We start from the raw sequence: 27,884 nt of genomic DNA, 5'->3' as shown, positions 1-27,884 counted from the left end.
GTTGGAGCAGGGGCTGAGCTGGACTGGAAAGGTGGCTGGGAGCTCAGGGAGGCCAGGAGCGTGGTTTAGCCTAAAGCTGGAATCACAGGAATGTTTCACCGGGTCTGCCCTGAGCCTTCCCAGACCCCCATGGATTGCAGAATTCCCCAGCCTTTTCTCCTTTACCTTCGCTCTGTCTCCCTTCCTCCTGAGATGGCCCCAGATCTGCAAGAGACATTTGCAAGGAGCTATTTACTAACAGATGTGAAGACATGGATTCCGCACTTGATTATTTAGCCATGATTTATCAATGATGACGGATTGGAAAGCATTGTAAGTAACAGCTGTCTCTGTGCTTGTAGTTAGATGGTCTTAGTTGCTTTTTTTTTTTAACTTTAACTTTTGCAGTGAATTTCCTTTTTGAGAAAAGTGAAAATAACATGTATCAAGTATTCCAAAGAAGTTAGGAGGGTCCAGATGACCTGAGCTTTCTTCTTGTTCTGTTGACTTGCAGAATATTTATTGCTGGATCAGATGAGACCCGCAAACCACTGACACCAAATCTACAAACATGAGGCTGAAATGGGAAATAAATGGACTGGGTTTTTGAACTGACAATCTTTGCTATATTCAGACTTATTCAGAGTTGCTAAAATATTTGACATTGGCTCGCCGCGGAATCAAAGCTGGAATTGAAATGTGTTCTCTTCGCAGGGTCATAAAAATGAAGTTAGCCTATGGCTTTCAGAACAGGCTCTGGCTACATACATAGGAGATTGANTGGCTCGCCGCGGAATCAAAGCTGGAATTGAAATGTGTTCTCTTCGCAGGGTCATAAAAATGAAGTTAGCCTGTGGCTTTCAGAACAGGCTCTGGCTACATACATAGGAGATTGATTTTTTTCCCCCCTAATGTTAAATGTCAACTCTATTTCCCTTCTATTTCAGCTTTTCTTGAGACAGACCACCTCCCCGTTCTAGCATATAATGTCTGGTCACCGCAGGGTTGCAGGACACTGGCAATTTGAAAGCCAGTGTGTGCTACTCAGAGGGTTTTCCATCTTTCTGTCCTGGAGCTTGATTTAAGCACTTAAACTGCCCAGTCTTGTGGGGGGAGCCCCAGTAACTTGAAGACCAGAATCAGTTTATTTCACAGGAGAAAGGAACAGCTATCTGAAAGATGAGAAACTGAAATGAAAAAATATGATTTGCCTTTTCTTCAAAATTTGAAATGAGGTTAATTTTGTATAGAGTGACTTAAGCTTTCTTGATTTAAAAAAACAGTATATTCTAGGAGACTTTTAAGATCATAAGTCACTTAGGTAAGGACATCAAAGTGATTGCTGGTCTTTTTTTATGGCCAATTGCAACTTTTCTCTTTGAGTCTATACAGTAGTGTTAATGCAGAGATCTCTGGCTTCCTAAAACTTGCTGAGATTCGGAAGTGGGCTTTCTAACAGCAACACTGGAATGAGCTTTCCTGAGTGACCTTTGGCTTTCTCTCCCCATCATGTCCAGACCCCAGGCAGGGCTGTTGCCCAGCCCACCTGCCCATCCCCCGCCTGTCTCCTAGCCTCCATCCTTCCCGGTTTCTTGGAACATCATGAAAGACGCTTCTAAAGATCCCCTTTAGTGCACCCTGCCCAGCTCTGGACAGAGGGAGCACTGTAATGTAACACACAGGGCTGCCAAATTTGGAATTGAAAGAGCTCTGTTGATTCCTGAATATGAAATCAGTTCTGTGAGCAACTGAATGAGATCATATCTTACAAACCTAACCCAAAGTGTTCTTAACTTTATTGATTGGCATTTAACATCATCAAGGGTTACAGGACCGAGTACCCAAGGGGACCAGCCTAAGAACAAACTAAATCCCCAAACTCTTCTTGGATTCATGCTTGGGCAAATATACCTAGGGCCACGCCTTTTAAAATATGTCCTTTGTTATCAAGGGAAATCTGAGACAGAAAACACATGTTGGCAGGGTCACGTGAGGGCCTCTCTGCACACGAAGTGGTTGTATCACAAGGGGAAATGCTTTCAATCTTGTGCCGTTTTGTTTTGGTTTTCTGTTTATATGGATTCCGTCAGCCTCGCGCATCTGGAAGAGGTTTGGAGGGGAGCGAAGAAGAGCTCAGGCGGCACGTGCAGGGAGAAGGAAAATCACTGAAAAAGTCGGATTCGAAAGGGAATCCTTCTCTTACCCAATTCCAGTTCCCATCCTTGGTCTCGGTTCCCCGTTAAAGCAGACACTCCTGTAGCCTTCCTGGGCTCGTGGAGATAGACGTTCTTTCATTCTGCTCTTGGATTTCAAGCAAAGGAGGGAGACTGCTCCAGAAATCTTTCTTGAAGGCATAAGAAACCATCTTTCGAGTTCCTGTTCACTTGAACCGAGCAAGCAACTCCCATCCCCTCCTGCTTTTCCTCCTCCACACACCCCCCCATGCCTTCTCTGTGTCTTGGGAGTATCCCTGGTGAGCGGCTCCGAATCCCCCCGAGAGCTCATGTGTGTCCTATCAGGGCAAACAGACCAGCTGCCAAGGGCAGGGTTTGCATGGAGGGTGGAGAGTGCTTTTTAGTGGTGAATGAGCAGTGGGGCCAGATACGCTGATACCGGTTCAGTCTTTGAGAGAGGCAGCTGATTGGCCTCAGTAAAACTGAGCAATTAAAAACATACTGCAGTCAAGGTGAGAGAAAGAAGGGAAAGAAGAAGAGGTGGTTTGCCCCCGAGGAGTCTCAGGCAAAGTTCTGTGAAGCGCCCAGAAGGTCTTTTTTGTTGTTGTTAAAGATTTTTTTATTTATTTATTCGACAGAGATAGAGATAGCCAGCGAGAGAGGGAACACAAGCAGGGGGAGTGGGAGAGGAAGAAGCAGGCTCAGTGCGGAAGAGCCTGATGTGGGGCTCGATCCCATAATGCTGGGATCACGCCCTGAGCCGAAGGCAGACGCTTAACCGCTGTGCCACCCAGGAGCCCCCCAGGAAGGTCTAAATTGATAACGCCAATGGTCACGAGTCTAAAGCTGATCCATGCCTTGTAGATGGAACGGAGTTTTCCTGTGGGCCCCATGTTTTGTGGCTAAGCTTGCTCAGAACGAACTGCCAGTTCTCTCGCTCAGCTCTGCCGTCCCAGCTGTGAGGGTGTCTTCTCCCTGCACACCCCTCTTCCTTAGTGACTGGGTCCCATCTCAGAGTTAGGAGCTGGGGCGCTGGGGTGGCTCAGTCTGTTCGGCGACCGACTCTTGGTTTCTGCTCAGGGCCTGATCTCAGGGTCGGGGGATCGAGCCCCGCGTTGGGCTCCAAGCTCAGTGTGAAGTCTGCTTGAGATTCTCTCTCTCTCTCTCTCTTCCTCTCTCTCTCTCCCTCTCTCTTTCTCTCTCAAATAAAATAAATCTTAAAAAACTAATAAAAATAAAAGTTGGGAGCTTACGAAAGGTTCCAAAACCAAGGGTGTGCTTCAGATCTTTAGCTCCAAGGAAAAGTTCTTTCTTTAGGGCCATCCTCACTTTTCCTGGGCTCTTGTCTTTGCCCTTCGTGCGAGCTGTCTGTCCACAGTCTTTTACCTTCAGGATCCTTCTCACCACGAGCGCCGTTCCTCTCTAGTTCATCTGTACTGCAGGGAGCTCCCAGGTTCCTGGTGAGTTTGGCCGCAGAGCAATGATGTGTCGACACAGCACGCCCATTCCCAACCTCATCTTCCCTCCTGTTCCCTTAGAAGGGCTGCAGGGAAGGCATCTGTCCTCAGTAAATTTGGAAAAGAAATCTGACCTGTGAAAAATGCCTCTGGAAGTTTTCCTGGTGGGAAGAAAGATGGCCTTCTCTGCCGCACACCCTCCTGTCGTCTTCCTCTGGGCACACCTGGGAGAACTGCTTTCCGATCACACCTCCATTCCGCAGAACCAGCCATTAGTATGCACATGTCAGCTACTGACCAGTACATTTCTTAGCTTCTCTGAGCTTCTGTTCTTGGCATCAGAAAATGCATAAATCTTACCGCAGGAGATTTTGCAGGAATTGAACGGTTAACATGTGCTTAGCATGGTGTCCTGCCATGTCCTTGTTGGTGACACTGTCCTCATGTTCTCCTGTGCTTTCTATAGAGGACCCAGATCCTAAGTGACGGGGATCCTGGGGAAGACAGTGTGATAGAACAGAAGGGACGCTGGAGTAGGAGTCAAGATCTGGGTGCTTCCGTCCCAGCTCTGTTAGTAAGCACTTGTATGACCTTGAGAACATGATCACGTCTTCCCGGACTCCACGAATGGAAACAGTTTCATTTCCCGAAACAGGTTACTCCACCAAGATTCACGCTGGCCCTCAACCCAGCGTGTCCTCCTTTCCTCCGGGGCTTGGCTAATCCCTTCCTTCTCTTCCCCTGTGAAACCTTCCCTGACCCCTGTGCCTGGGTCAGGGCCCCTCCTCCATGATTCTGTGGCTCCTGCTTCTGTCCACCCGAGGCTTCCTCACCAGAGACATCCTGGGGTGCTCGTCTGCCTTTCTCGCGAGACTGTAATCACCTCGACATTGACACCCACCCCCCATCCCCAATGTCAAGACCAGGACCCTGCTCCACAGACATTTGCTGAATGAATGCGTGAATGAAAGCAAGAAAGAATGGAGACCCTTTGCCCTGCCTCCATCGGAGGTCTCATGCAAAGATGAAATGAAAGAATGTGTGAAAGGCTTTGATCGGTGGGCAGTGCTATGTGGTGGCCTTTAGTTGTAAATTTGTATGAGGCACAGTGTACTTTTAGTCCCAGTATTTTAGATGGGTTTTTTTTGAATACTAGGAATCAGAACTTTTAGTGAACCGAAACAACCTTCTTTTCTTGTATTGTCCTTGTAAGGCGGGTCCGTCCTTTGTCACAGAAGCAGGACAGGCTTTGTGTGTGCCAGAGGCTCTGATGTTTGAAAATCTGTGAGCGACAAAAACGTTTCATTCTAAAATGAGAGATAAGGCTCTGAAAGCTAGTGCCCCTGGGAGGGATCACTGTGTAACTTAGCTTGACCCGGGGTGAGTGGGTGATTGCAGATCTGTGCCCGAGAGGGTGGGGGAGGGAAAGAGCTTTCCAAAGGGACAGGTGGGCAGAGAGGAAGAAGGGGGTCCTGGGGCACAGAGGGTGCAGCTCGCCCACTGCTCGGCTTCATCCTGGCCGAGGAAGGTGCTAGCAAGGACTTTGGAGCCTGATGCACCTGGGTGAGGATTCCAGCCTCGTATTTGGGTCTCTGCTGCCTGTCACGAGCTCTCACACCGGAGGTTACGGTTTTCCCTAGCAATGCTTGAAGTCTGGTCCACGATGGAACAAGCTCTTCCTTGGCATTAGGGTGGTTTTTTTTTTTTAAATGTTCTTTGCAGGGGTGGCGGGGGCGGGGGGGAAGTACATTCCCAGTGGCCAGTGCAGAGACACGGGTTGGCCCAGAGGGTGATTGAGGTCAGGTCCACGAGCAGGCTTTATTCATAGACAAACCTGTAAGGGTGTATATAGGAATCCTGCACACATATATGGAAAAGCCCACCTTGCAGCTGCCTTTGCCATTCGACAGAGCACACCCCAGATCCATTATGCGCGTCTCCAGGTCCAGCCCAGGCGTGTAGAGGCTCATTTGTAACTTTCCGTCGGCTCTCAGCTCCACAAACGAGCCGCCCACTGTATCTTGATGTGGGGCTGGAGATGGGGGGTAGGTCATGAGCCTGCAAAGCCTTTCTCTGCCTATTGGCTGGCTGCATGAAAGGGAAATTGAGGAATTCTGCAAAAGCCACAAATCTGAGATGTCCGCTCATAAATATGTAAACTCCTCGCTTAGGTAATAAGCTCCCTGACAGCCAAAACTGTCATTTGCACATTCTCGTCAGCTGAACTCAGAGTTCCAGTTGCCAGACTGTCCCTGGATGCTGGGGACTCAAAGCTAGGGAGTGGGGAGTGGGAGTGGGGAGGAGAAGCTCGGCTGATTGTTCCGGAAAGATCTCTGGCTGCTCTCCACCGGCGCTGTCTCTGCCTCCGCCCCACCATCAGGGGGGTTTCTCTCTTGGTATTTTGATTACTAAGTGTAGGCAAAAATTTTGCAGTGTGGTGTTTGCAATAGGAAAAGGGTTGAATATGAATATGCAAATGAAGACTGGAAAAACAGTCACCAGCTTTTGGCTTTTGGCAACAGTGACTGAATCCAGACAGATTTCAATCTCTGTTGTATTATGTTTAAAACTCTATCGGGAGCTTCACCAAAATCAACAGTGCCTATATATCTAATTTTAAATATAGGCCTGCAGATAAAATCAGGGCAGGAAGCAGAGACTTGGTACACAAACATTCCTTGAGCATCTGGTATGTTGCAGGACTTTGTAAGGCTTGGGGGATTCCAAAGTGAATCAAGGAAGAGGGAGGCTTAAGACGCAAATAAATTCTGCTGTAATGCTTTATGATAAGCCCCAAACTAGCTCCAGTAGCACAATATGACCGGAAATTACGGAAGAAAAGAATAAGGTCTCCTTTGGGTGGAGTGGAAGAGCCCCCACTCATTGGGGGGGTCTCAGGGATGAGGAGGCAGGTGGCATTTCAGATAGAGCAGTTGGCACGAGTCTCTGTTTATGCACAGAAGCATGTAAGTGCATGCGTGTCATGTCGTTAGATTCGTTTTGCATGACGATTAGAACTAAATACAGTTGAGCCTTCTACAATGTGGGGGCTTGGGGGCATCGACACGACCCCCCCACCGCACAGTTGAAAATCTGCATATAACCTTACTCTCCCGAAACATAACTACTGGTAGCCTCCTGTTGACCGGAAGTCTTACCAATAACATAAATAGTTGATTAACACATATTTTATATGTTGTATGTATTATAGATACTGTATTCCTACAATCAAGTAAGCTAGAGGGAAGAAAATGTTCTTAAGAAAATCATAAGGAAAAGAAAATACATTTACGGGACCATATTTATCGGGAAAAAAATCCATGTGTTAGTGGACCTGCGCAGTTTATTTTTCATTTTTTTTTAAAGATTTTTTTAATGTATTTATTTGACAGAGATAGAGACAGCTAGCGAGAGAGGGAACACAAGCAGGGGGAGTGGGAGAGGAAGAAGCAGGCTCCTAGCAGAGGAGCCTGATGTGGGGCTCAAACCCACAATGCTGGGATCACGCCCTGAGCCGAAGGCAAACGCCTAACCGCTGTGCCACCCAGGCGCCCCATGGACCTGTGCAGTTTAAACTGGGTTCAAGGGTCCACTGTATTCTTCAGATTCTCAGAATAGGCAAAGATTAGCGACAGATCACAGTAAATAGGATGGTACGATGAGGATGGTGAATAAACAGCCGTATCAGATAAGAAGCGAAATCATGTCTTGTTTCACAGCTGATGGGAAATAGTGGGTCATGGGTCAAGTACAGCCAGAGGATTAAGACCCATGCTGGTGCTTGGAACTGGGGTCCTGTGACTGGGTGGCTGGTCTTAGACTACTCGTCCACTCAGTATGTCTGTTTGTCCCTTCGTGAACATCACGGCATAAAGAGGAAAAGCCATTCGAGAGAGGGAAGAGGAGATTGAGTCCAAACAACTTGATTTCCCTTGAAAAGTGGAAAGTCACTGGGGGACTATGTCTAGTAAAAGTGCAGGATCTTATAGTAGCTTTCAGGTTATTTATTTATTTATTTAAGAGAGAGATAGCAAGCAGGGGGAGGGGCAAAGAGAGAGGGAGAGAGAGAATCTCTAACAGACTGCGTGCTGAGCACGGAGCCTGACCTGGGGCTCGATCCCATGACCCCGAGATCATGAGCTGAGCCAAAACCCAAAGTCGGATGCTCACCCGACTGAGCCACCCGGCGCCCCCCACTTCAGGGAGTTTAAAGTCTTTTTACAATTACAGACAACACTCTGCCTGCCAGCGTTCTGCTGATTGATTTTCTTCACTAAGGTGGACGCCCAAAATTCATGATTTTGGGAGGTACTAATGAGCCTTCTAAAACACCAAAGAAGGGTGGGGTAGTAATTTGGATGCTGGTAAGAGTAAGAGCATCACAGGGTTACAGACGTGATAGCGTTTCCGAGCTGGAAGAGTCCTTGGGGGGGTCATGTATTTTGCTGACTTTCAGATGCCTGAGGAATGGCGTTCTGGGAGTAGAGACTGGGCTGCTCCATGCAGTCCTTCTTGGATCTGTTTATGCATCCTTGTTTTCCATCAACAAATGTTCATAAGGCCCTTGCAACACGCAGGATAAATATTTACATGAGATACTGGCTGGGCCCTCCAGGAGCTGCCAGTTTTGTAAAGGGTACGACACGTATGTGAAGAATGTAGACAGGAAGTTATTTTTAAAATACAGTGGAAGCGATCTAGGGAAGGTCAGAAATGGAAAATTGTTTCCACGTGAAATGGAAGACAGGGCCCCTGAAATAGAGAATTTGCTCTATTAACGTGGACTTCCACGATCACATTTGTCTTATTTAAGAAGTCTTGAGCACCCAGCAGGAGAAAAAAGTTAGGTGACGTGGAATGCTTGGCGTAACCCATGTTTTTTTTTCTGGGGAAATGCAGAGCAGGATTAGAACTGAATCGTCGAAATCGGTTAGGATTTGTCATTTGTTCACACCCTAAGAACACACCGTTCAGATGCAAGCGCGTTATTGATTTAATTACTTTGAAAATATAATTTTGAAAATTATCATTTAAAAAAAAAATCGAAGATTCATCAGTTAGTTAACAATAATGTGAGCAGCACATACTGGCCCTGGGCTCATCCTGAGAACTACCCCAGGGACAGGCCAAAGAAATGTGGGCTTTGAGCCCCCTCTGGAGGAAAACACGAGAGCCCTCCCCTGCAGCTCTGGCACCAAATGGTTTCTTTTCTAAAGGTCAACAGTGGAAAAAAAGAGTCATCTAATCAAATTGACTTTTGGCATTAACCTTATAAATCTGAAGTCTACAGTCTAACTCAACAGAGAGCCCGATGAAGATATTTCCTTCAACAGGCGACTTCAAAAACATCCCTCCCCCAAAGGCTTTGGTAGAACAAATGTTGGACATGGACTAATAACGATGTGGAAAAATAATTACAATAAACACAATAATTGTGTTTGTTTTATGAACGTAATAGCCTGTAAACCCCATACGACACAGTATTTCATGGATTGTCATCATTTAAGAAATCAGCAAACCATAAAAACAAACACACAAAAAAATCTGTTTATTCGTTCACTCATTCTCCAGTGTTCATGGAGCATCTCCTGGGCACCTGTGGGCGAGACTTAGGTCTCAGCGGGGGATATTAAGCATCAGCTCCGACTCTGTGCCTTCCCGCAGGATGAGCCAGGGTTGTGGGGATGGAGACAGGGAAGCAGATACACTGGGGAATCCGGACATCTCTCGGAAGACTGGACTGTCCTGCATGTTTTAAAAAGCCATCTACAGAATCTTAGGTTAGCCCCCCCCTACAAAATAGAAAATAATCCTCTTTCCCACAGACGATGAAGAACCCGTTAATACACCTCGGCAGTCTTGTTTGGGGACTATTTAGAAACTCAGAGACATCCACATAGGCCCCCAAGCATGGCCTTGCCGAACCCCTGCGCTGGAGGAATCCGGAACTGAAAGTCACCTCCACCTAGACCAGGGTTTCCAAGCTCCTCCGTTTCTGGGAAGCATGTGAGGACCCTACCAGGAAGGCCTGGAGCCAGACTTTTCTTCTGCAGGGTCAGTGATTTGGGGCCAAGCCTCCATCCACCCATCCGTGGGTATGTAGTGTTGGAACACAGCTGCAGGAAAGACGGGTGTGCTCCTGACTTGACGGTGTTTGCCGTTCGGTGAGGAAGACACAAGTGATCACAGCCAGTCGTAGGACACAGTATGGCAGGCGACGCGTCACTCCCCCTCTTCGCCAGGAACCACGCTGGCAGGTGCCTGGCTGGTATGAGAAACACTGCAGGCCGTTCTCTCAGCCTGTGGGCGGCACAGACAACTTATTTCTAGGGCGTTAAGGAAAGTGGTACTGTCTACACCCACTTTCAGTTGTGGGCCGTGAGTTTGCTTAACGCAGTGTGGGCTTTGTACATGTATTTATTTGGCTAAACACTGCCTCAGTTGCGTTGGTGTCGGTGATCATTGGTTGTCCCGCGCCTGGTCGTTCCTGCACAAGGACTCACGGTCAGAGGAGCAACTACCAAGCACGTCATCGCCGCCAGCACACAAAGCCTGCAGACGCGTGGTTGACGGAGGAATGTAGTTCCAGCCGGTGGTTTTCAGGCCAAGGCAACGGCGCTGACAGAGATTTTCCTGACGCCTGATTAAGGCTGTAAAAGACCCCAGTTCGTTGGCTCAGATTGAGAATGTCCTTTCTTCTGACCTTTCTTGGCCACCAATAAGACCCTCCCAGCCAACAACACAACCAAAACTCCTTTTCAAGATGCCCGGGACCTGAACCCCATCAGAGTCACCTCACAGAGTGGATTGAATGCTGAGAAGCCCTTGGTGGGGCCAGTGTTCCCAGCCGAGTCCCAGTGCAGCAGGGCCGGAAGCAAAGGCGTGGCTTTCACCTCACTTTTCATTATTTACCTATTTAGAAGCTTCCAGAAAAGAATCTCTAAAAAGAAATGCTTAAGATGTGGTTTTCATCTTAATATTTCATTATGACAGTAATTGTAATGAACACTGAGTATGTACCCTGGGGCGGGAACTGTTCTAAGAGGCAGACAGACAATACATAGAGTTTAAATCTCACTCCTCCCTAAGGCGTAGCTACTCCTCTGACAAAACCCCGACCAGGCAAAGTGAAGGCGCTTGGCCAAGGTCACAGAGCTGCGAGGGGCAGACGGCAGATTCGAACCCAGCAAGTCTGGCTCTAGAAGTTCTTCTCTTGGCTGTTTCTCTTTTCTGCGTCTGGAAAGACTCTGAAATACTAAAGCATCGTAACACTAAATATATGTTCGCTGAAGCTCGCACCGATTCCGAAACTAATAACCTCTTCCCCATCCACACCTCACTGTGGGGTCCTGGAGACCCATTGAAATCGTGGGCCTGAACGCACTCTTGAGAGATCTTCTAGTCTGGATTGAGTCGAGAGTATTCATCGGCTGGTCATCTAGAATCTGGCAATACCTAACTAGCTGGGACCCACCTAACTGAGCTGACTTTGAAAGAACTGCAAGAATTGACGAATACAGCGTTGTTCTATGGTATGACATTCGGGGTGAGCTCCTCTTGGCCGCCTGGGTGGAAGTAAGAGCAAAAAAATCACCAAGATGGTCTTCAGTGGCTTACAAAATGAAATATTTGTAAAATAAATTAGATCTGAAATTATATGTAGGCAACCAGGGAGAAGGAGAGAGTAAGAGAAACCAGTTCCTGGACCAAGTTGGTTATCGCAGCTGGACATTAATTAGGCTTTGAATTTTATAGAAACAAAAGCACATGGATCAGAAAGGAGTGAATGAAGAAGGGATCGAGTTCTGCTGAGCTTCTGCCGCAGGCCCGTGGTTCTGATGGCCACTTTCCATGTTATGTCCTTTATCTTCACAGCAGACCCTTGCATGGGGTGTCATTATTTTCACATGTGAAATAGCACATGTGAAATAGCAGAGCCAGGAAATAGCAGAGCCAGGATTTGAACCAAGTCTCTATGATTCCTGAACCTGTGCTTTTTCTCTCGGGTTTTATTGTTCTCACCCAATAAAGTGACACATAGGATTTGTCTGCAGGCTCCCAGTATGTCTTGGAGAATTTGTTTTAATGGATCCTTAATAGGGAGCAGTGGGTAAAAACATAGTAACCCGTAAATAGCAGGTGCTCAGTCAGCATTTGTAGAATCCATGAATAAATAAACGCATAGATAATAAGATGAAAGTTGTCTTCTTTAATTTTTATAAGCTGTAGAAATGGGTTTTATGGGTGCTTTTATATCAGCCCCTATTTAAACACAAAGTCATATCGTAGCATCATAATTCAGTACAAGGCATTTAGGTAAAGGCCTAAAAATGTAATGTTTTGTATTTTTTCTTTTCTCGTTTAATGTTTCGAAACAGCAGCAGTGTGGGCCTCCTCGCCTTTACTCCTTCAGCCCCTGTTTATTCCTCAAGCCCCCGAAATGTCCTCTGCTCCTCTGACTCTGTTCAAGGTCAATGATGAGCTTGTTAGTTCTGGTCCAGTGGATGCTCTCCATTCACTGTCGTTGTTGGTCTCTTAGTGGTGTTTAACATCAGAGCCCCCCCATCTGTCTTTGTCCACCACTCTCCACGGCTCCTTTACAAGCTCCTTCGTCCTCCCCTCTCTTTGCATCACTCATCACATGACAATTCTATCATGGGCCACTTCCTGTTCTCGTCCCACTCGGCACCTCCCTGGACACCTTGTCCACTCTCATGAGTTTGGTGGCCATCTTCATGCTAAAGACTCTGCCATCAGAAAACCTAAACCAAGTATTTTTTATTTCCAAATCCTAAGAAAGATCTGAACCATGACTGTATGTCTGGAAAACCAGTGGTTTCTCTTCACGAAATTAGAGGCTAGGGAAAAAAGTGAAAAAACTCTGATACATTTCTTCACCTTTCCTTGGTAATCAGTCCTACGTCGGGAGTCACTTCTGCGTATCTTTGAACAACTCTTTGCATTGGTGGTTATTACTTATCAGATTGACAGTCGAAGGAAAGAACAGACATTTAAAGATAAAGTGCTTGTAGACACTCTCAATTGAATATCATTCATAAAGATAAAATGCCTTCTGAAATTTTAATAGAAATCAATGTGAAATTAGATTCGATTTATAAAAACTCAAATTACAAGCAATTTGTAGAGCGTATCTGTTGTGTAAACGTGGGATCCACATGAGAAGATGATCGATCGTTTGATTGAGTACTTCACGTGAATCACGTCCTGTCCGACTGCGCGAGAGTGTATCCCAGACACAGCTGGATGGCGTCCTGGTCTAGAGAATGGGCGTTCTCGTCCTTTCATGCAATCCGTTCCTAGAAGCTCTATTAGAACATAAATATTACTTTCCTGATAGTAATATCAGACCTGGGAATTTTATCCTTAGCCAAGGAATTCAGTGTCAGAAAACCATAGTTACAGTTAACGAGTTAGTAAAGTTGAGATAGTACTTTATTATTATTATTTTTAAAGATTTTATTTATTTATTTGATAGACAGACAGCCAGCGAGAGAGCGAACACAAGCAGGGGGAGTGGGAGAGGAAGAAGCAGGCTCCTAGCAGAGGAGCCTGATGTGGGGCTCGATCCCAGAATGCTGAGATCACGCCTTGAGCCAAAGGCAGACGCTTAACGACTGAGCCACCCAGGTGCCCCTGAGACAGTACTTTAAACCTATATGGCTACTTAAAATAATATAATTATGCTCCCAATTCTGCAAAAATGGGCCCCATTTAGCTTAGGATTGCAATAACTCACACTGGCCACAGCATAAAAAATGCAATATTTCCTACTGTAGATTTCACCTCCCTACAAGTAATATGCCTTCCAAAGTAAACATGAGTGAGTTGGGCAGCTTCACGCAGGTCAGGTTTCTTTCCACAGTTAACCAGGAAATGTGAACGAAGTCTTTATTTGTTTTGATAAATTTCTCTATTGCCTGCAATTTATTTCAAAATAATTCCTTTTTTTATAGCAGTGTTAATCTTTTGATAATTCTTTTCAAAAATACTTATTGACTACAAGACAAAAAAAAGTATGAAGAATGTAACAAAAACTTTAATTGAGAGGAATCCACTGAGTTATCTTCTTCTTTTTAACGTCTTTGTTATTCTCCCTGCCTTGTCCCTCCTCCCCCATACTACACAGATGCACACACACACATACACACACGTACCCTGCGTGTGCACAGCCCCCGAGTACCTCAGGTGCAGCATTAGGGACAGTGAGTGCAGTAGTGGGATGGGAAGGAATGGGGCGAGTCCCTCCTCCTTGTCCTCCTTTCCCTTCCCATGCTGCTGTGTAGCATAACCGCCCTGCACCTGCAGAGATAATCAAATAAGCAAATATGTGCAAGAAAAAGTAAATTATAGGGGTGCCTGGGTGACTCCATTGGTTAAGCGTCTGATTCTTGGTTTTGGCTCTGGTCATGACCTCAGGGTCCTGAGATCCAGCCTGGGGTGGTCTCCATGCTCAGTGCGGAGTCTGCTTGAGATGCTCCCTCTCTCCACGCCCCTCCCCCCACTCACATTCTCTCTGTCTCAAATAAATAAATAAATCTTTTTTAAAAAAGTAAATTATAAGTCATTGTTAGCAGCTTCGATTCAAAGTCACAAAAGGATCGCCCCTCCAATCTCATAGGTTATGATTACCATAGATTCTTTCTCCTTTCACAAGTTATTTTGCTCTGGAGTAATGTCTCATCTATGCTGTCTGTTCCGTGGAGATCGCTTCTGTATTGAAAACAAAAGCTGCCTCCTTCCTCTGCATCAGAGCTTTTGGACATGCTTGCAGTGAGTCACTTTTCTGCAGTGTGCCTTTGCCATGGCTGTCAGCAGTCTGCACAGACTCCAACCCACGTGGCTTGGCGGTGGAGTAGGTAGGAAAGGAGGGGGTGTAAGTTTCTGCCTCTCTCCCTCTAGTGGGGCTGCAGAGGTGCTGGCAATTGGAAAGATGTCCCAGGATCTGGGGCAGGGCAGCCTTGCAGCAGAGACAGGAACAGACGTTCTGTGCCTCTGCCGTGTCCTGTTTATCCCATTGTATTGCAGACCCCATGTGGACTGTCATTCTGTGAAACAACTTACTTCGTGATGTCCTCCAATTTCAACTATAGCAAATAATCTGTTGAACAAAAAGAAATATTGATATTAAAGGAGAAAAAAATTACTTCTTTTAGCAAACAAAGCCATTATATTCAAATTTAATTAACCAAGAAGTCCCCAGACCACAGAGCGTGTCACCCAGCATTGACAATTAATTAGCTTTGCTCTGAAAGAGCCACAGGTATTGAGCAAAGAGTTATGGATTAAAGGCTTTATTTTCTCTACCGACGACGCTGTCCATTTCTAGCTCTCACACCCTGATAGCACTTGGCTGCTTCAGGCATCAAATGATTTCTGGAGTAAGTGACTTCACGTCAGTTTCTCATTTCACGTGATCAAAATATGGGAAGCATGAGAATAAAGCACCGTTTCTTTTAAAATAAAGACCTCAAAAGTGAACAACACAGCTGCTGTTCAGTTGGTTCTGCCTTTCAAGAGAATTCTCTGCCAAACAGCTAAGGAAGATAAGTATTAAGGAAGACTCGTGGGGAATTAGTGGTCACCCTTGGCTTTTAAATGGGCTGTCCTGTTTATGGTGAACCATGCAGTTTCTCCCTTTACATTAGCATATGCATAAATGATTTAACTAGAAACTACTGGAATTAGCATTTACAAGGCAGCATGATGTAATGAAACGAATATTAGATTCATTAGATTCTTAAAATCAGATTATCTGGAATATGCTTATTCCTTGACGAAATCTTAGTTTTAGTTGGATGGTCTTTTACTGTAGAAGGTCTGTGTGCACGGGCGTGAATGCACACACACACACACACACACACACACACACACACACACTGGACAACTGTTTCTCACCAGAGAAATCAGGCCCCAGCATTCCCCAAGGAATGGGCTTTAATTATTCTGTGATTGTCTTTTCCTGTCTATAGCTGGATGGTGGTTACCTGGTTTCATTTGCTTCATGCAGGAAGACTAGCCGGTTCTCAATGATTCGTGTTTATGAAAGATCCCAGTAACGGCAGTTCACCAAGACCACGTATCCCTGGTTTGGGATGGATTTTTAAACTTACATTTGCATTTACTTGGGTCTGGAGTCCTAGGTGCTCACAGTTTTTTGTTTTTAAGATTTTATTCATTTATTTGAGAGAGAGAGAGAGAGCATGAGTGGGGGGAGGGGACTCTAGAGGGAGAAGGAGAAGCAGACTCCCCACTGAGCAGGGAGCCCAACTCAGGGCTCAATCCCAGGATCCGGGGAGCATGATCCCAATGTAGCAAAAACGTTAGGGTTTGAAGCCAACGGCCAAGAAGGAATTCTAGAGACGTCTTTGGTGCAAAAAAGACGTCTTTGGTTTTATTAAAACACAGGGTCAGGACCCACTGCCCTGCGGTTGTGAGGAGTGGCTGATTATATCGTTTCAAGTTGGGAGGGGGTGAGGGAGAGCATAAGTCTTTAAGGAATTTGGAAGCAAGGTTTCCAGGACCTTGAGGGGGCTAGCTGTTGTTGGGGAAAGGTCATTTGTTATTGTCTAATAAAACCTTTGTCATGAGACCCTTCAGATGTATATTGGTGGGTTTTACGTTTGAGGGTGATTGCAAACATGTATCTTGGGGGTTTTAGAGGTAAAGGAAGTCTCCAAAGGAATTTTTATATGTTACAGTAGACTTACAGGGTTCTGGGGGTTGGGCTAAGATTGCCTTTTCCCTTAGCAAAGTGTTAACATCGAGGCGGCTGAGTCCCTAGAGGAAGGTCACTCTGCCTGTTTCAAGGACTTGTCAGTGGGCTGTGGGTAGTAAGGAAATTTAAGTTTTCTTTTGCCTTTGTTTCCCACATCACCCCGAGTGGAAGGCACATGCTTCACTGCCTCAGCCACCCAGCCGCCCCCCACCCCCAGTTCCTTCAATTTATGTATTATTGGGCCCTGTTTGCAAAGGTCTGGCTCTGAAAGAGGGGAAGCCGTGTAGTTTCCAGGTACTAAGCCGTCTTGGGCTGGGCAGATGAGGCCAGAGAAAAAGATCTGCAGACAGGACCCACCTGGTGAGAAGGGATTAACGACCAGAAGGCCAGTAAGCACAGGGATGAGTGTGTAAGGACCCAAGTGCAAATGAGGAAGAAAGCCTGGGAGATGAACCCAGGATGGAGCAGGAGGCTTGTGAGCAGAAGTCAAGCTGGCACGCGGAAGCCAGGAGGTGGGAGACCAGGAAGCCGGGGTAGGAGTCTGGGAAGACCAAGCCCCAGGGGCTTGGCACAGGATACCTAACAGGAACACCTAAGTGCTAGGTCCTCAAACCCGGGTGCACGGCCGCTGGCCGCACACCAGACAGCGGGCACGGCTGTGTCCCGCGGAAACGGGGCAGTGTGCCCACCCTGGGCACCACCCGTGCTCCTTACCTGGCGCTGTCCAGAGCATCTGTTGTCAACGCACTTCAAGGAGATAGCCCTGGAGGGGTACCTCCAGGCGGCTGTGCTCCTTATGGCTTTCTCCTCCCTGAGGGAGTTCTTACGGGTGTGTATCATGGGCAGGTTGGCGCCTCGCCCCCCAGGACAGCAGGGAGTAAAAGAAGGGTGGGTTTGTAGGTGTGCGTGGAGAGCAATAACGCTGTCCAGGTAGTGATTGGCACAGCTCTGGAACCAAGCTCAAGGGTATGTCACATGGCACCGAAGGCTGTGGACAAATCGGCAGTGTGCTCTTTTAGACCTTTCTGTTATGCACGAACAGAGCGTAAGTTTTGGGTTATTCCATCTTCCAATGTTCTTGAAAGAGTGAGGGAGCACTCGCTTGGGATATGACAGTTTGCAGAAGCTTGAAGCAAGACACGTCTCCCTGAGGTCGCTCCGTCTCAGAAACAGAACTTCCCGGGCTCTGGTGAGCGTCTCCCTCCGGGTCCTGCCCTGGTGTTTGTCATCTTGTCAGTACTGGGGTCTGATAGGAGGTTTGCGGGAGATGCAGAGATAGGAACGGGAGTGAGGGAGTCCCCATGTCCCCAGGCTGCCAACAGACCGTGGCACCAACTTGTCAAGTTCTGGACAAGTTCCTCGGAGCAGAAGTCCCGCACCTTCTCTTCGGCCCGGGGACCCCGCCTCCTGCAGATGGCTCCCCGCTCCATCACAGAATATCAAAGGAAGCTGAGATCAGCCACGCTGTCTGGAGCTCTGCTTCCAGGCAGCCGGAAGTGAGCAGAGCTTGGTGAATGATGGGTTGTGAGCAGCGGCTGCATTTTTTTTTAATCAAACATCTGCTTTGTTTGGGCCTATGAAAGCGTTCCTATTTTCACACAAGGACCTTGGCTCAGCAAACACTCTCATAGGTACCCGGCTTTACACAAAGGAGAAGGTCTTACTCTGAATAGCTTTTGTAAAATCCATAGCTTGTGAACGGGCTCTTTTTGCTCCCATTATTTTTGACGCAAGCCATATTTTCATTTATTCGTAATACTCTCCCTCCGACCATGAAAAACATGCAGACGCAAATGGATAAGCAACATCTACGGACGCCAGGGTTCTCGANATCTGCTTTGTTTGGGCCTATGAAAGCGTTCCTATTTTCACACAAGGACCTTGGCTCAGCAAACACTCTCATAGGTACCCGGCTTTACACAAAGGAGAAGGTCTTACTCTGAATAGCTTTTGTAAAATCCATAGTTTGTGAACGGGCTCTTTTTGCTCCCATTATTTTTGACGCAAGCCATATTTTCATTTATTCGTAATACTCTCCCTCCGACCATGAAAAACATGCAGACGCAAATGGATAAGCAACATCTACGGACGCCAGGGTTCTCGAATACTGCTTTTTTACCCCTTTCGTGCCCCGGGGTATGGGTGGATGGTGTGCCGCTCAGATAAAATAGTTCCGTAGGAGCTTCCAGAACGACTCTGGTGGTGAAGCTCTTTAGCTGGGTAGCAGGGTCACCCGCCGTGTGTCTGCAGGGTCCTTCATGCTTCTCCTTATCTCTGCTGCCACGGAGCCAGTACAAAGTTATCAGTCGTGCTGGGTGATGGGGAGTTCTCTCATCTATGCGTTTTAGCAGTGGACTCTTGAACACAGAGCGGCTGCTGGGTGACTCACAGATGACTTTCGCAATATCCACAGCCCATCGATTGCATAGTTGTTTTGTGCATTGCTGCCATCCGGTAAATACCGATGGGCTGATTGAGTTTCCAGAGCATTCAGATGCATTCTAAGCAGCTCGCAGCCTTCCGTTGGTGTCTGTAGAGGGAGCAGCACTAGGTAGTGGAAGATGGTACCCCCTCATGTCTGTTGTTATTGTCCTGCAGGGGCTCACTCCGGGTTGGGACTGTAGGGACGGAGAAGCCATTTTCATATAATTTGCCATTCACGTCCTAATTCTGGGCATGACCTGACTTGCTCAGCAGAGACATTTCCCCCTGTGCTCTGAAGGTACGTTGCTAAGCAACCAGATCAGTAATTGGTAAATGCTTATATATGATTTGATTTGAGTTCCACACAAAAATATATAACTACTTTTTGGGGGGGCGGTCTTCATTATTAAGCAAATGATTATCATTTGGTTTTATTTTGCCCAAATAAAATAAAGTAACTGCTCTCATTTAACAAGTTGTGTAATAACGTGACACTGTGGACAAACCTGAGTTCCAGACGCGCGAGAGCTTGAATCCTGATCTCAAGTATGAGAATCACTAGTCCCACAACTGTGGAGAAAATCCAGTAACTTCTGAGCTTTCCTTTTTTTTTTTTTTTTTCCAACTTGTCATTTGCGGTCCAGATCCCTTCTCAGCTTCTTACCCCCATCGCTGAGTGAGGATGGGTGTGACCACGGGTGGAAAACGCTTTAGAAGGAGTAGGGCATTCCAAGGTCTGAGCATCATCTAGAACTTTCCATGTGCCCTAACCCCAAAGGCTGGATGGATTGGGCAGCACTGAGCAGTGCACACGCTGTCCTCTCAACAAGGCACAGAGCTCTGGGGCGGGTCCGGCAGGTGTAGAGGAAAGGACGCGCGGTATTGACCTTCAGGCAGTTACTACTGCAGCGTTGGAGGCAGCTCTAGAAAACCAGACAGAGAAGCCCAAGCGCCCCCCCGCCCCCCCAGCAGCATCTCATTAAAGGTTGGAACGCAGCATAGGTTCTCTCAAGACCAATTGCTCTAAGACGTCAAGGTGACGGATGAGGACCCCCGAAGGCTGAGGGAGTTGATGATGGCAACTTACACAAGCGCTTGAAGAATGGGCAGATTTTTAAGAGAAGAATACGGGTGAATTTATAGAAATGATCACTGTGAGTGAGCACTGGGCATTAAACTCTAGACATCAGTTCATTTTCGAACTCTAATCACGTCCGGCTGCACTGTTGTGCACAATGTGGTGTGACGTTAATGGTCAGCCATGTTTTGCTCCTGACGGTAAACATTTTATTTGAAGCCATGTCATGAATTATCTTCCTGCACTAATGAAATGGCTCATCTACATAAAAATCAGAAAAACTCCATGACCCATATGCTTTTCGGCCTCTGGAGACATGGAAAGGACTGCGCGGACAGCCGGTTACAGCCTGGAAAGGCGGCGGAGAACGCTCTTCTTCCCTGCTGGAGAGCCTCCAAACAGTAGCGTGCATCGCGGTGATGGCTGAATGCTTTCCAGTCGGTGTGATTTCAAAACAATGCATAACTGGTGTTTTGTTGCTGTTGTTTTTGCTTTTTTTTTACATGCACATGGACATCCTACCTGTTTCCAGAAGCTTTGCCTCAGACCACTGGTTCTTGTCACATATCCTCTCTATTTCTAATCGGCTTTATTTTCTTCGACCCCCACGTCATTGACCCCACAGATTTCCGGGGAGCTACAGTGATCTGTCAAATCATTGCTCATTATCAGGCAGTCTTAATCCTCCGAGCACTGAAATATCTTATAAAGGCACAGAAACCATCGCAGCCTATGGCAGCCCCAGCCACTGTCACATTAGATGGAAGTGTGGGTTGTCTTTTACATGCTGACAGTGGACATCCTGTCACCGTCGTCCCCTCCTGGGTCAGGACCCTCTCCGTGCAGCAGATGTGGAGCAATTCTACAGCGGATGCCTCACCAGCCAGTTGCCCTGGGTCCGATTTAGTAGAGCTTGAATGACCTCTTAATTCATATAAACCGTTTACCCACCTATCTGAGCATCCCACACTCGGACACCCCCCTCATATAAGAGGAAATGCTCTCTTGGGCACCTGGGTGGCTCAGGTGGTTCAGTCTGACTCTTGATCTCAGCGCAGATCTTGATCTCAGGATCGTGAGTTCAAGCCCCAAGTTGGGCTCCGTGCTGGGAATGGAGTCTACTTTAAAAAAAAGAAAGAAAGGAAGAAAAGAAAAGGAGGAAATGCTCTCCAAATGTGGTCAGCAACACATGGTATGTCAAATTTTAAAAAGGATAGTGAGTCCTTAAAAAAAATGACTGTCCTGCCTTATACTCCTGCCTGTTCCCTAAGGAAAGTTCTATTCCTTGCAAAGCTAATAATTCTTAAGAGATTGTTAGGTCAGTATTTTAGTAATCTCTAGACACTAAGGGTGGCAGACCCCAATTTAACTCTCATGAGATGCACTTACCATGAAGGGCTTTCCATTTAAGCACCCCACAATTCTGAAAGTTCTATATAACTGAGACCTAAGATTTCCCCCCCAACTAAGGTACATTTACCAGATAATTATTCGCCTCCCCCCCCTTTTTTTTAAATAAGATCTGGGTAGATCTGGTCAATGAGAATAAGTAACTGTCCCATGTGAAGGTCATCTCAATTCCAAACTGAATTCTGGATTCAGATAGCATCCCACAATGTATTAGGATAGTTGTCTCCTGGGTGAGGTGACAAGGCTAGTAGTGAGAGAAAGGGGTAGAACCCAGAGGGAAAAACTGGGCTCACCAGTTTAAATCCTTGCCAAGTTCCCAGCCTCATAAGGCTTAGCACGGCACCACTTTCCTTATAGGTGTTCCGTAAATAGGAATTTCATCCTGTTAGAGAGACTGTCTTTTTTCTTGAAATAAGGCACAGAGAAGTAAATGAAGCTTATGGATATTTAAAGATGTGTGCTGGGATGACTAGCTTGAAGTAATATATGATTCTGTCCGTGATGAGAATGAGACAAGGAAATATAGCTTATAGTAGTGTTTCAGGGTTTTTGTTGTTGTTGCTGTTGTTTGAAATCTTCTAAGACTCATTTGCTTTTCTCCCCGTGAAGAAAGAACTTATTAGAAGGCATTAATTACACAAAATACACATCTGGCCAAAATGTCTTTACCTTTTCAATTCTTTCATGACGGCCTCTCCTTTATGTCAGTGAGTAATACAATTATCCATGAGTGATTTCTGGACCTTAACCTTGCCCTCTCTGTCTGTCATTGAAGTGTTATATAACAAAAGCAGAAGCTGGTGACTTCCAAGAAATTGGAACATGAGAAACAGATCAGATCAAACAGCTGGCTATAATGATGTCGAAATTGCAGTCACATGTTCTCATAGAATATAAGGCTATAAAATATGGTTCTTATTAATTTTTCAAATCCTGGAATTCTGTTTGGTACATTTATTTCATATACATGTTTTAAAAAGAAAGCACTTTTTAACTGTATTCTCAAAATAATTCCTTCCGTTACTCTTTTTCTGCATTGAAGCCAACAGAGGCTTCCCTAAATGGAATTTAGTGATTCTGGGAACCACTTCTGAAACTTGGAAGAGATTTTGGAAATCACCTGATTCTTCCAACTCATGCATCCTTCTCCCTGATATTCCCTGAAAGTGGTTTTCTAGCTCCTGCTTGGGCACTTCCGGTGACAGAAAGCTCACTATTTCGTGAAGCAGACCCATGACTAATGGGTTACTCTAGTTTCTAGAAAGATAAACCTTATACTTATAAACCCAAACTTGTCTTTACATCTCGCCTACCTGTTTTGCTACCTATTTAGAGACAGTGTTGTACAATATGGGGCAGGTAGACCTGCAGTCTCAGCTTCACTACCTAAAATCCTACAAAGGGCCATCTCTTAAGAACTTTCCTGTGTATTGCACCCCTAATGTACAGTCTTATTTCATCTTCCTACTGAGTCTACAAAGGTAGGTGCTATTTTTGCTGGATCTTACTATGCAGAAACTGAGGTTGGCAATCATGGTGATGACAGTGATAAGGATCGTATTGGGTGCCAACGACATGCCAGGTGCTATGGAGACCCTTCATATGCATTATAAACAATCGGGATTGAAGTAATTTGCCCATTATCTGCCCAGTATCTGAAGAAGCTGGACGTCCAGATTCAGGTCAGATGCTAAAAGGACTCTGGATTTAATGCTTTAAAGTCCCGTTTCTTTGTGAAATGGGAGAACTGTTGTCTTCTGTGCAGGTTTTCTGAGATTCAGTAAGATAGCCTGTGAAATTTTTCTTGCTTGAAAAATACTTCCTGCTACATATCATTTATTCATTTTTTTTAAAAGATTTTATTTATTTATTTGAGAGAGAACATGTGCACTCGAGCAGGGAGGGGGGCAGAGGGACAAGCAGACTCCGTGCTGAGCGTGGAACCCAATGCAGGGCTTAATCCCACAACCCAGAGATCACGACCTGAGCTGACATCAAGATAAGGATACTTAACCAACTGGTCACCCAGGTGCTCCTATTCATTTTTTTGAAGACAGTTATTTAGAAGACTCTTCCTTCCCTTTTCTCCTGGTTTATATTCTCCCGGCAAAATATCCCTAGATCCTTCGGTCTTCATTCATTCATTCAACATATACATATGTTCCTTTGGCCCCGCTGGGTTTATACTCTAGAGAGGAAACAGACAATAAACGCCACTCATGATAACTAAGTAAACCACGTGCTTCGTTAGAAGACAGGAAGTGCCGTGCAGGGAGTGGGTGGGTAAGGCAGGCAGGGTAAGGGAAATGAGGAGATTGGGCACAGGCTCTGGTTCATTTACTATGGTTGTGTCCAGTGACCCCAAAACTTAGTGGCTTAAGTCAACAATGATCACTTACTATCTCTCATGGTCTCTGGAGTTCAGAAATTTGGGACAAGACATAGTGAGGATGGCTTATCTCTGCTCCCAGTGCCTTGGGTCTCAGCCAAAAGACTTGAAGTATGGTCCCTGCAATCATCTGAAGGCTCATTTACTCAGGTGTCCCGTAGTTGGCACTGGCTATCGACTGCAGTCCTCAGCTCTTCTCTGCATGGCTTTTTCTGTGGGACATGGGCTTCCTCACAATGGGGAGGCCAGGTTCTAAGGGTGAGAAAGCCGGTAGAAGGCATATTGTCTGTTATGACCCAACCTTGGAGGGCATGCAACATCATTCCCACCACATTTGTTGGTCAAGGCAGTTTCAAAGTTCCACTGAGGTTTGAAGAGAAGGAAAAGAGACCATGCCTGTCAATGGAGATGCATCAATGTCCTGTCCTAGGAAGAGCATGTGGGATGGGATATGTACGGGTGCAGCCATCTTTGGAAAGTACAGTCAGCCATGGTGTGCAGGGTAGGTTCGTTGATGTGGTAACATGTGAAGAAAGATTTGAAGGAGGTGAGGGAGTGAGCCATGTGCCTAGCTCTACGTGGGGCAGAGTGTTCCAGGCCAAGGCAGGAGCCTGTGCAAAGGCCCTGCAGCGGGAGTACCAGGAGTATTTGGAGGCTAGTACAGCTGGATCAGAGTAATTGAAGACGAGAATAGGAGGAAAGGTGGTCTGAGGTAGGAGGGAGGATGTGTGTGAGGCCTTGTAGGCCACTGTAATTACTTTGGCTTTTACTATGAGATGAGAAACAAAGTAAGAAGTTGTGGGTTTTGGGTTTTTTTTTTAAAGATTTATTTATTTTGTTATTTGAGAGAGAGAGAAAGCATAAGCAGACTGAGAGGAAGAAGCAGACTCCCCGCTGAGGAGGGAGCCCGATGCAGGACTCGATCCCAGGACCCTGAGATCATGACCTGAGCCAAAGGCAGACGCTTCAGTGACTGAGCACCCCATGTTCCCGAGGAGTCGTGTTTTATGAGCAGTTATGTTTTAAAAGAACCACTCTGACAACCATGTGGAAAACAGCCTGGGCAGTGGGGGTGGGGAGCTGGTGGGCAACAGAAGAAGGGAGACAAGTTAGGAGACCCTTCTAGAAAGCCAGGCACGAGGGGTTAGTGGCTCAGACGGAGACAGTGGCAGTCAGGGTGGTGACAGGCGGGGGATCATGGATACAATCTGGAGTTAGAGCCAATACGGTTTCCTAATGGATCAGCTGCCTGGTGTGAGAGAAAGAGGAGTCAGACATGTTGGGGCCATTGCACAGATGGAACTGTCATTTTCTGAAAGGGGGGAGTCCAAGGGCTCACAGTTTTTCAGGAGAAGATCAAGAATTTAGTGTCTACGTCCAAGACATTGATTAGATATCCAAATGGAATTGCTGAAGAGGTAGTTGGATAAATAAATACCGAGATCCAGAGAGAGCTGGAAATAAAAATTTAGGGGCCACGGGTATTGCGATGTTATTTAAATGGTGCTCCTGGGGGATAACAGCTAGAGACTGAGGGTAGACGTGAAGAGGACTGAGGACTGAGACCTGCCCCCACTGAGGGGGTTTGGGGAAGAGAAGAAACCAGCCAAGAAAACCAGGAAGGCATGGCCAGGAATGTCCTGGAAGCCTCAGGAAGAAGGTACATGAAATTGAAGGATATAATCAGTGCTCCGATGGGTCAGGAGAGACGAGGCCGAGAACCATGCCACTGAGCTAACCCCCAGGTCATCCCAGCCGGGATAGGAGCAGCTGCAGAGCCACTGGGGGTTGGATCCCCCACTGGAATGAGCTCAGAGGCAGGAGAAGGAGAGGAACCAGAGAAAGCAAGGACAGACAACTCTTGCTCTGAGTTTTGTAAAAGATGAGCAAGGAAACAGAATGGGAGCTGGCTGTGGAAAAAAAGAAGACGTTTTGTGTTTTTCCTTGAAGATGGAAGCATGCTTGTATGCTGTTGGGAATGATCCAGTATTTTCCAGAGTGAAAATCTGGCATTGTAGGAGAGAGAGAGGAGGGAACCCTGGGGTGATGTCCTTGGGAGTGCCCTGCATATATGCTTTGACTTTCAGGACCCTCAGTCTCCCCCTCTGCTGGGGCTGGGAGTGGGGTGTGGGTAGGCGCGGGTGGTAGGTATAAGAGAGAGGAAGAAGCCAGCTGCCCACTACCTCTGGAATTAATCCAGAAGTGAGCATATCAGAGCCTCTGCAATAACTTAGCCTCGTGGCCCCTTGCTTTGATTTCTCACCCCTCCCCACCACTCGCTGTAAGAAGAATGTGGTGTAAGTGTTGCAGAACATTTGTGTGGTAGGAGATGGGATGTGAACCCCCAAAGGTGTTAATGATGCCGCCAACCTCCCTCCCGCCTTTCCCCAACTTCCCTCGCGATGCCACCTTTGATGGCCCTGACCCTCACCCCTGGCACTTGCCCATGAATTGCATTTTTTTAATTTGAGAGAGAGCGAGCACAAGCTGGGGGCGGGGGGCAGAGGGAAAGGGAAAAGCAGACTCCTCGTGGAGCAGGGAGCCCGACACCACTCAGGGCTCGATCCCAGGACTCTGAGATCATGACCTGAGCCAAAGGCAGATGCTTCACAGACTGAGCCACCCGGGCGCCCCCATGAATTGCATTTTGTATTGAAAGACCACCCTGCACAAAGCCCATTTTCCACACGAGCAGCCACAGTCTCGGTGCCGTATACCCTGGCTGGACTCTGTTCTGATTTGGTGTTACGTTTCCAAAACCAGGCTGATTTATGTTTCCCCGTGGTCCCGGGCATGTGTTTTCCTTCCGCAACCACACACAGCGAGCCTGGATTGGTCGCCACACGGTTCTTCATCAGGGTGGTTGGGATTTTACAAGGTGTTCGAGTTTCTAAACAGCTAGTAAGGTCTCTCACACTTGAGTTCATACCAGAGAAGTGGTGGGATGATTAACCTCGGAGGGGCTGTTTTTCCCCAAAGACGACCAGCTGTATCCACGCTTAAGCTAAGTATGGGTCGCAGGCAAGTCTTTAGGAATCGTGATTGCAGAACCGTGCAATTGGACGGCTTTTTTTACTTCCGTGTAAGTGATTGGGCAGCTCACTAGGTTCACTGGGCTGTAGTAAGGGGCCGCTGCCAAGCCCCTGGAGGATGAACAGGGAACTAGCAAGCTTCAGGAAGAACCGGGGGTTCTTTAATAGAAAGAGGATAAATAAAGTAAGCCTGGCATATCTGATTGGACATCGGATGATGCTTGCCCCTCATTGTCCCTTTTCTGCCCTTTTTTCCTTTCCAGAGCTGCCCAGAAGTTAAATCTGTCTTCTAAAAAGAAGAAACATCGACCTTCCACCTCTTCTGTGGCCGAGCCCCCTCTCTTTGCCACCAGCTTCAGCGGCATTCTGCAGACCTGCCCTCCCCCGGCGCCCCCGTGTCTGCTGCGGGCCGTCAGCAAGGTGAAGGACACGCCAGGCCTGGGCAAGGTAGGCGCTCGGCGGGCGGGGTGGTGCCGCAAGGGGACGGAGGGGAACCAGGAGCCCAGTTTGGTTGTGAACACCAAAGGGTGAAGGGGAGAATAGGAGACAAAATTAAATTCACTTGGAAGGACCATAAACTTTTCTTGAGTTACATGCATTGCATAGCAAATGACGACATTCAGATTGTTGGAGATCTGATTGGGTTGGGGGAGGAAAAAACAGCTGCGGGGTATTGACAGGACTGTAACCATTCGAAGAAAAGACAGAAAGACACAAAAGACACAGGCAGAGGCAGGAGCCCAGCAAAGATATAAATCCTGAGAAGGAGGCCCGCCAGCAGGCCAGGGCTATTAGGAGATGTGGCTCCGCTGGGTTTGGGGTAACTTTGTTTCCAGGCATCACCCCAAACTCTCTGTGCTGACATGGGTGTCCGGGCGAAGTCACCGTCACTCTTGCCCTCCAGGTGGGAAATAAGCTGAGACTTCTAAGAACATTTACCCCAGGAAGTCGGCTGCTGTATTTCGTTGGTTTTTGTTTGGAGTAAGACGGGGCTCACAGCCTCCTCTCCAGTGCCTCGCTGACTTCACGTGATCCGCCCGGGCTTGTTTCTGGAAAGTTGTAGGTCTGGCTGAGGGGGCGGCTGCCACGCTCTGAGGCTCCAGCTCTTACTGTAGAGATCTCTTTTCCCCTTGACCCCCAGACTTTGCTGTTCAGGTTCATGGTCTTCCCGTAACTCTGAGTCCTTCTGGAGTTTGGGGCCCTCT

At 46.9% G+C, this 27,884-nt stretch overlaps 1 protein-coding gene across 1 annotated transcript in view; it reads left to right on the top strand.

Annotated features, from left to right (window-relative positions):
- KIF26B (kinesin family member 26B) overlaps nt 1-27,884 on the top strand; it is a 426,956-nt gene that overhangs the window by 290,393 nt on the left and 108,679 nt on the right. Inside the window, exon 5 of the mRNA XM_034667636.1 lies at nt 26,943-27,126. Coding sequence (XP_034523527.1) covers nt 26,943-27,126 — 184 coding nt within the window. The remainder of the gene's footprint in view (nt 1-26,942; nt 27,127-27,884) is intronic.

The sequence above is a fragment of the Ailuropoda melanoleuca genome, chromosome 8 (genome assembly GCF_002007445.2).
Source record: "Ailuropoda melanoleuca isolate Jingjing chromosome 8, ASM200744v2, whole genome shotgun sequence".
NCBI classification, from domain to species: Eukaryota; Metazoa; Chordata; class Mammalia; order Carnivora; family Ursidae; genus Ailuropoda; species Ailuropoda melanoleuca.
The sequence above is the reverse complement of the archived record's forward strand: the minus strand, read 5'-3'. Positions and strand labels throughout refer to the sequence as shown.